General features: G+C 36.7%; 1 protein-coding gene across 1 annotated transcript in view; it reads right to left on the minus strand.

Annotated features, from left to right (window-relative positions):
• The window catches only part of HHIP (hedgehog interacting protein), a 73,458-nt gene that overhangs the window by 60,351 nt on the left and 3,448 nt on the right, over window positions 1-9,659 (minus strand). Inside the window, exons 2-3 of the mRNA XM_009280280.2 lie at window positions 6,657-6,732; window positions 5,722-5,917 (exon numbers count right to left, since the gene is read on the minus strand). Of these exons, the coding sequence (XP_009278555.2) occupies window positions 5,722-5,917; window positions 6,657-6,732 (272 nt within the window). The remainder of the gene's footprint in view (window positions 1-5,721; window positions 5,918-6,656; window positions 6,733-9,659) is intronic.

A 9,659-nucleotide genomic window follows, 5' to 3' on the forward strand; every position in this document is an offset into this window, starting at 1 on the left:
ATCAGCCAGTAAATTGCTAAAATGTTGCATTACTGGAAGGAATGTAACCTCTGTAAATACAGTTTCACCTGTGTATTAGGGATGGAATTTTGTTCTATCAAAACCACAGTAATTTACAAAAAAAAAAAAATCTGCTTGTGTTATGTATGCTAGATTCAACATACTAACAGCTTCACTAAAGGCAGTTAGAAAAACGTTTGCTTCTACTCTCCCATCTGCTTGTAGCCATTTAATGTTTTCTTTATTGTGCTTAGATTGTAAGGTCTTTAGTGTAGAATTTGCCATTTTGTTCAGTGTTTGTAGAGTGTCCAGAAGAATGGTCCCTGACAAGTGCCCCTAAGCACTAGAATTGTTTGGAGAAAAAAAAAAAAGATCATTTTGCTCAGTCTGAGTTTATTCAACAGCTCTGTCACTGTCCTCTATGAGAACCATGCCTAATAAGGACTGCAACATTTGGTCCTGTGTGAATTTCTGTACTTATTACTTTATTTTAAAAGACTCATACATATCATTACAAATTTCCTGCCAGCTGTGTATGTGTTGACAGAGCAGTGCCCATGTTAACAAAGAAAACTGAAATCACAAAGGAAGATTAAACATAATGTTTAAGTGTTGTACATGTCAGATTTTGCACAGGCTTGCATTTCTATGCTTTTAAAACTTTCTGTCTTGCAAATAAGAATCAAACTACAGACTTTTCAGTTAAGGCAGTTACAGTGAAGGCTTTCTGTGTTTGCCTTTATAAAAAACTGTGGGAATAAGTTGCACGATTTCAAGCCTTTTCAAAGGAAAACTGCTGTCAGCTGATCCTCACCTCCTCTCTCCACTTGTGTTTGCTGTCAGTTATTCCTCACACTGTATCTTCCTTCCTATCCTACCTTCACCAAATTCCACTTCACTGGATTCCCTGCTTACTCATCCCCCTGCCTCTTCTCTTTGATATACAACTCAAACGTCGTGGTAGCATTTGTCCCGGTCTTTACAGCAAGTCAAGTTCCCATTCACTCCCTTCCTTGTTTGCACTGCACACAGGATTAAACACCATCCACTCATCTGAGTAGACCTACACTGACTGAGAGAGCATCTGGAAATCAGGCTCACTGGCTTTATTCCTGCTATGACCTTGAGCGTACAGTTCAGTATTGTGTAAAAGAAGCGTTTTCCTGGGTTGGGGTTTTTTTTTTCTGATTTGTACTTTTGACACCTAGATGTGAATTCGTTCACAAAAACCACATTCTCCTCTCCCTTCTCAGCTCTCAGTGAAAACGAAATAAAAGAAGTGATTCCAGACTGATTGTTTCAAAATGTAGTAAGTTCAGTGGTAGCTCACATCATTTCCTACTAGTTTTCAAGTGACTAGTGGCTCTCTTGTCATACTCACACATTGCACGTACCTGTACACAGGCAGTGCCAGGGTTAATCCCCTTGATGCTCTTGTTAGCAGTAGCAACATTATGAGCCACTAGTATTTTTCTGCAGGTTGACTATGTTGACTGTGGCTATTAGTCGACTATGTTAGAACTTCTGGAAGTGTTGTGTGGGTTGCAGAATTTCTTAGATTTCCAGCATTTTGAGCTGGGGTGCCCCTGTTTGGAGTTAAAAAATTCATATCAAGCATCTGTTCCGGTAATGCCTGGATTCAGATCTGGGCCTGGATCTGAATTCACCCACAATCATCTGGAACCCATTTCTTCAAATGAAAACAATGGAGAGCACATAGTTCAAACTCCGTCCGATGTCCTTGGATGGCAGAACGCACCGTGGCTGTGGCACAGGTTTGTTCCTTAGAATATGTCACTTTCAGTGGCATGGATCAAGTTTCTGCTCATGCCTAAAGGGAGAATCAGCCGTGCCTTTCTTTACTAGCTATGTTAATAATAAATATTAGACAGTCTTCTCTTATGACCTTGGAAAACTTAAAATTCATATTGATTGAAGATAATTCATTAAGTCACTTAACTCCAGTGTCTCCATCAGTAATCACTTAAACTGAGTCTTACAGTAAAGATCGGATGAGAAATAATGAGAACAGTCACCTGAGATGAAGCAGGGAAGTTCTAATCTCATAGACTTTGTGAAACATTACACCCTCCTGCATTAACATATCCATACAATCCTAACAGCTATTGTTATTATTCTGTTTGAATAAAAAATTGGGTCCACTTTTTCTTTGGATATTCCTAAAGAAGTCAATGGAAGTTCTGATACAGTCATAACTGGTGGGCAAACTGCTGTCTTCAAAAGAGTTAACCAAGGATCTGCTAGAGTTTTCGTCTTTGCAAAAAAAGACAGGACAATAAATAAATTTCTGGAACTAACTCATGAAAAAACCTGATGTGTAATTTCTCAGTCTTCTTGGTTAATATGTACCGCCAAAATTTCAATTCCAGAAAAGATGCTTCCTATCTTAAATCACTAATAATATTTCTCAATTGTGCAGGACTTAAGGGATAAAATTATTTTTGTAGTCAGCAATTTCCTTAAACTCCTTTGTATTGGTGTTCAGAAACAATTAGCACTCCCTAATGGAGGAAGAGTAATTATTTGACTTTTTAACAAATGCACAGTGAATCATTGCCAGAGACCTTGGGTTTCGGGGCCTGTTAATTTCCAACTCTTTGTTTAATCCTCCAGGCTAAGCTGGAAACATAGCTTCCACATTTTCTATTTTTTTCTTTCTTTTGCAATAAATATTATTATGGATATACGGGTCTCCCAAGTAAAATAGAAAACCCAAATAAGTTGTTATTTTAATTATTTATATTTTAGAATGTATAAGACTATTAAACTATATTAAAATCCTATAGGCCATTTTCTCAAAAAGAGGGACCTGAATCTTACTTAATTAATACCTTCAGGAAATCTTAGTATAGGTATCAACAACCATATGTACCAGTCAAGTCACCAAATTAACCCTGTTGGTGGATGTAAGTATGCAACAACTTTTTGTTAGTACAACCCACTTTCAGAACAAGTATTTAGAATGATTATTAGCATCTGATTGATGTAGGAAAAATCCTATTTTAACTGACGCTAAAGTATGTAAGCTCTTTTCCTGCAAAGCACAGTGCTCTGTCCAGTGCTACAGTCATACTGGTGGGCAAACTGCTGTCTTCAAAAGAGTTAACCAAGGATCTGCTAGAGTTTTCGTCTTTGCAAAAAAAGACAGGACAATAAATAAATTTCTGGAACTAACTCATGAAAAAACCTGATGTGTAATTTCTCAGTCTTCTTGGTTAATATGTACCGCCAAAATTTCAATTCCAGAAAAGATGCTTCCTATCTTAAATCACTAATAATATTTCTCAATTGTGCAGGACTTAAGGGATAAAATTATTTTTGTAGTCAGCAATTTCCTTAAACTCCTTTGTATTGGTGTTCAGAAACAATTAGCACTCCCTAATGGAGGAAGAGTAATTATTTGACTTTTTAACAAATGCACAGTGAATCATTGCCAGAGACCTTGGGTTTCGGGGCCTGTTAATTTCCAACTCTTTGTTTAATCCTCCAGGCTAAGCTGGAAACATAGCTTCCACATTTTCTATTTTTTTCTTTCTTTTGCAATAAATATTATTATGGATATACGGGTCTCCCAAGTAAAATAGAAAACCCAAATAAGTTGTTATTTTAATTATTTATATTTTAGAATGTATAAGACTATTAAACTATATTAAAATCCTATAGGCCATTTTCTCAAAAAGAGGGACCTGAATCTTACTTAATTAATACCTTCAGGAAATCTTAGTATAGGTATCAACAACCATATGTACCAGTCAAGTCACCAAATTAACCCTGTTGGTGGATGTAAGTATGCAACAACTTTTTGTTAGTACAACCCACTTTCAGAACAAGTATTTAGAATGATTATTAGCATCTGATTGATGTAGGAAAAATCCTATTTTAACTGACGCTAAAGTATGTAAGCTCTTTTCCTGCAAAGCACAGTGCTCTGTCCAGTGCTAAAGTTATGCTTTCATCTGGTTATCTTTCAAGGCAACCTGGGTGGTCACGAAAAGCACTTGACATCTTGATGCACTTCAGCAGTTTTACATATACACAAACTTTGTAGAAAAATAAATTTGTCATTCGTCACCACATATGTTGATCTGAGGAGTGAGGTTCCTGTGGCTATAGCTCCTGTGCTGCTCAGCCCTTTCTCATTCTCTCTCCCTCCCTCCGCCTCCTCCTTCTCTCTCCCTTTTCCCTCTTTCACTTTTTCCAATTAAACAAAATGTTTCCTCAGAAACACAGAATTTCACAAAACAACTATGAGGGACTTGCTCTGCAGAATATGCTAATCATTTGCACCAGCTACAAACTCATGTCAAAAAAAGTCTTTGTGCTGACTTCTCATATGGGCCAAACATTTAGAATATCTAATCTGTTATCGCTGTTCAGCAGGCAGTCTTGGCAACTGTGATCTATTCTGCTTTGCTTTGGGGAATGTGATAAAGAGCAAGAAACAGCTGGTTTAAGAAAGCCTTAGAAACATCTCTTAGTTTATAAAGACAATAATAATATTTTCATATTTGAATGGGTTGAGATACATGTTAAACCACAGTAAAGGGAAAAAGTAAGTAAATTCAAAATGTTTTCTCACGTCAATAAAAGAACGCTGAAAAAAATCCCTGCGCTCTTGGGATTTCAGAGAAAACAAGTACACACTGTACACACCGAATTAAAAAACCCTCCTCCAAATCTCATCCACTTAAACTATCCCCTTTACTCAAATATGTTTATATTATATCACAAAGCTGTGTTCATATGTCAAAAATGACTATTCACAAATTCATTTTTCATATCGTTATCAACTCTTTTTTCCAGTCTGTGTTGCTAGTAAAAAAAAGAAACTTAACCAGTTTAATTATTTTCTCCTGTGTGGCATTATTTATAAGTAGTGTTTGGACAGGGAAAAAAGCACAGTTTAAAAATTACAGTCTTGAACATATAAATAATTTACTATTGAGAATACCAAAGAAGTTATTTAACATGATAGTGTATTAAGACAGTATGTCTAAAAGAACCATCTTCTGTGGTTATTTTGTTGATATAGTTACAAGTGATAGCACACATTTGGTGACTGCCTTATACAACACAGGTCAAATTCTGGTTTTGGTTAGTCCAGCTAACTCTACTGACTACAGTGAGGAAGTGTTAGGTTAGTTAAGAATTTGGTTGTTAACAGCATGTTGGAAGCGATTCAAAGATCACAGAAGTCTATCGAATAGCTCCCTTTGATTTCAATGGGCTTTAAACCCTGTGGAAAAAACATCAGTTTCTAGGGTAACAAAACCAGAAAAAACACTTTACTCCTCAGCTTTTAGAGTCTACAGCAAACAGCCAGCATCTTTTATTTCTTGCATTTTAAAGCTATCTGTCATTTAGAATAGCCTTTTGGATGGCCAACTGCTTGTTTACATGATTTGAATGAACACGCTAATATTTCAGCAAAGGTAACAGTTTCAGGTGCCTTTGACAACAAACAATCCTGTGTTTCATGGAGAGTTTAATAGGACGGTGGCAAGAAAGTGCTCAAAATATTTACCTCGCTACATAAGATCTGCTGTGAAGACCCTGAGATATTCTGTCTTTGCTTGGGCAAAATCCCCTGGATATCAATGGGGATTTTACCCAGTGAAGAGCTGGATCTATAACCACTCAGGCAGTATCAACATTTCAAAACAGACATCCTCTAGCCCCGTATTTTGTTATAGGTTTTACCTGGTATGTGACCTCTGCAAGTATAATAGAATTCTTTACAATAGTCTTTGCACAGGTAGGGAAGAGTTAGCTCTCTTTCAGGTGTTTCCCCTTTCTCAGGTGAGTGGAATAGGTTCTGAGCGTGAGGTGAGCAGTGTGCACATTTGATTTCCTCCAGTAGCTTCGCACATTCTGTGTTGTTGGTAACAGAAAGTATCTGCAAGCCACAAACCAGAGACAAATAAACATATGACCTGTTTCCCCATCTTACAGAAAAAAAGATTGCATGATCTAATGTAATAAATAATGCTAGCAGAACAAATACAGTTAGTATAAATCATGTTTCATGTCACCGTTCCGGAAGTGCAAAAATTATTACTATGAAATGTGCAATATGTCATTAGTACAGTAAGATTTTGAGCGCTTGCTTCTCTTTCTCAGATAAGAATAATAGTACTCAAGTTATTTGAGGGACTCATGCCCACAATCTCTTAATCACATAGGCAATCTCTGAACTAGAGGGATCATTTACATAAGGAGGAGCTACCGCAGCAGGCCTTCTACCCACTTCTCGTATGAGAAATACTTAAAAACCTAACTTGTAAGGTGACCTATTAAGTCTTTAGAGACTAAAAATTAAAATTCTACCATCAAAACACAACAGAAAAACCGTATCTAGGTATTTGTTAAACAGGTGTGTCTTGAACGATACCGCAGCCCGGCTACTGAAATGACGGCTGTGGAGTTCAGCAGGTGCCTTGGATTTTTCATGCTTTGAATGCCGCTCTGCTTTTTCCTCTCTCTAATGCAAACTACTTGGAGGTGGGAAAAGCTGTATGTTTTCAGACATTTCTTTTTGTAAGTGAAAAAGTAGAATTTGTTCATAACATCTTGTTTGTCTCAATATTGAAACTGTAACTTTGTCCTGAAAAAAGAGCGTACATTATGCATAGTACTTGAAGAAGCACGAAACCACGATTGATGATGTGTTTAAGTAAACACAGGAGCCTAAGGAGCGCAATGTCATCAAATCTTGAAAAATAATGGAAAACAGCATAGTTGTCTTTATTAGTCTTTGAATGCAGTGCACTTTGTTAATCTATTGTTAACCACATGGATTGTTTTTTCATCATTCATCCCAATGGTGGGTAGTGGGAAATGTGTTCTCAGTTGAGAGGGACTGAATCTGATCCAATGCAAAAACAAAGCTCAGTTTTTTTCTGCTATTTATTTAACACAGCTATAAACAAAGACTGTAAGACACTTATATTAAGAAATATTAATGCAGTAAATATTTGTATTCTGCAAAATTTATAAATATTTGTAAATAGCGCATTTGAAAATATTGACACAGTTTTGCTATAGTTCATATCTCTGAGTTAATTTGTAGAAGGACTTTCCAATGTCATTCCCTTGCAACATAACATTGAAGGGAATTATCTAAATTACTTTTGATAAAATAAGTTATTCAATGCATGAAGACTCTTGATATGTTTGAGTATGCTGTCTCATAGGTCGGCTCTCTTCTAGGATGCAGTACTTTGATAACACAGTTCTGAACTCAGCATTTTATTTAGGGATCGTAATTACATAAACCTCAAACACTTGAGAGAAATGCACTCTCCGTTGTTTTAAACGGATACGTATTCAAAATATTACACGTGGCCTGTACACAAAATCCTATTTAAAGGAACCTTAATTTAGAAGACAAACTCTTTCCAGGAAAATTTAATCTTACCATACATATATTGTCAAAAGGCCATCTGAAACGTGCACTAAAGTTTAGTGGCATAAGTTGGACCACTGATCAGAAGAACACCATTTGGCTTCTACCCTTATTCTGGAAGAGCTGCCATTGGCTTCAAAAAGAATTCCTCCAGATTTGCCAGGATCGTTAAATGCATTAAATGTTCTGTTCTTTAGACTACTATTCTCAGACTATCCTCAGCTTCATAGCACCTGCAATTAAGTAATGTGACTAACATCTGCCACGTGTGGTTTATTATCTCTCTTCAGACCCTTCTTGGGAATATAATTGTCTCACATCTTCTTTTGGAAAGGGTTTGTCTCTTTTTTTTTTTCCCCCCAAGCCTTGAAGACAGTAATCAATTAATTGCATATTGCATGTATGGCGAAAGGTTTGCATTGGCCCTGAATTTGTTGGGGAATTCTTTCCACAGCCACAGCCCTCTCTCTCCTGGAAAAGTTTAGATTCTTTATGCTAGACTGCTCATTTGGACCATAGCAGCAGAACTGTTAACCTTAGTCTTCTTTCTTGAGGTTCAGATGTTGTTCTAGATATGGTAGATCTGGGGGAAAATGCCTTGAAGACAGGAACTAAAAATATAATGATAACTACAATAAACTATAACCAAAATACATAATAACTAAAACTTTGAACTTGACAATGCTGCCTAGGATTGCAATCCAGGTAGTAGAGAACAGACTTTATATGCTTGCAGCAATCCACACTGCTGAGGCAATCTTCTGCATTAGCTGGACTTTCTTAAGGGATGATGGTATCCTGACCTACTTTGCGTTGCTGTGGTTCTGATGGGAAGTGGCCTGTATAATTCAGTCAAGTCATTGTCTGCCAAATAGAACCAAGTCTGAAGCCAGTAGGGGATGATCGAAAGCACTATCCATAAACGCTAATTTTTAAGAACATTATGTCAGCAAGAAGCTGAGAGCTCTCCTGAAGTAAGGATGAAATGACCTATTTTGGTGTTTCCACCAAAGGAAAGCACATCATGACTACAGACTCTTCAAAGTACTTGCCTACATTCAGTAGTATCACCTGCTTTGCAAAAGTCTCAGATGTTTTCATCAGGGAGTTGATCTCAGGCAGTAGGCTTTCTTGTGGTAGCAGTATGATGGTGTGTTTAGAAGTACAAGTAAACACGAGGTATTACTAGGTAAATATTCAGTGTGTTTATTGAATTAACTCCCCAGTGATGCAGATAGAAAACTGTACTTCTACTGGAAGACTCCAGAACGCATTGTGAACAGGGGGAAAAAAATAAAAAATTACAGGATAGCAAAGCTAATTTACTGTTTCTTGTGGAAAACGTAATTGATGTTGCCTGGTGATACAGGAGAAGTAATGCTTGCCAACATTTCAGTCCTCAAAGTTAAGACAAAAGGATCCTAATCCCCCTGAGCAGCTGCTATCCAGGAATTAACCACAGGAATTCACCCCCTCATGTCATTTCTGGAATGAATCTTGGTCCTATAATAGCTAATCGGAAGATTAAGGAATGAGAGTCAATCAATTATCTGAAAATCAAGTACAATGTTATTTAACTTTTAGAATGCTCAGGCAAAATAGGGTGATAACATTTGCTCTGTGTGAGGTCTGGTGTATAACTCTGTCCTGCCTGGGAGATAGGACAACCTTTCTATTCTGAATTTCAGTAAGTCGATAATGTATTTATCCTGGAGTATGTTAAACCAGTTTTAAGCGAAAGCTGAAATACTTATTTGAATGAAGCTTTTTCTGTTGGATCTCTACTTTGAAAATGACCTTAAAGTTGACAGTGGCTTTGGTCTTTTGAAGAAATGTAAACTAATTTCCTGCTTCAATTTTTAAAGTCGTATGTGAAACCATCAAACTGCAGTGGTTTAAACTAACTGTGCTCTGGAAAATATGTAGAACTTCCAAACATTTATTGCAACATGCCTAATAATGATTATGCCTGCTGCTGACTAATTTACAACATCTGTAAGATCATCCTTTCATCTCTAGCCACACGAAAGTAAAACAGGTAGACTAAAGGTAAGATAAATCCTGGAATGCGCAGGAAAGCATAGCATACTAAATTGGTTTATCAACAAAAAGAATAGTGCAAAGAAGAAGAAACAAGACGACACAATAGACAGAAATTCTTTACGTTGAATATTGTCATCTGTTTTGTGTACTCTGTCATATCTAGTTTGAGAAAGGCAATATAATTTTGATG

This window comes from Aptenodytes forsteri, unplaced genomic scaffold (genome assembly GCF_000699145.1).
Source record: "Aptenodytes forsteri isolate BGI_AS27 unplaced genomic scaffold, ASM69914v1 Scaffold227, whole genome shotgun sequence".
Lineage (NCBI taxonomy): Eukaryota > Metazoa > Chordata > Aves > Sphenisciformes > Spheniscidae > Aptenodytes > Aptenodytes forsteri.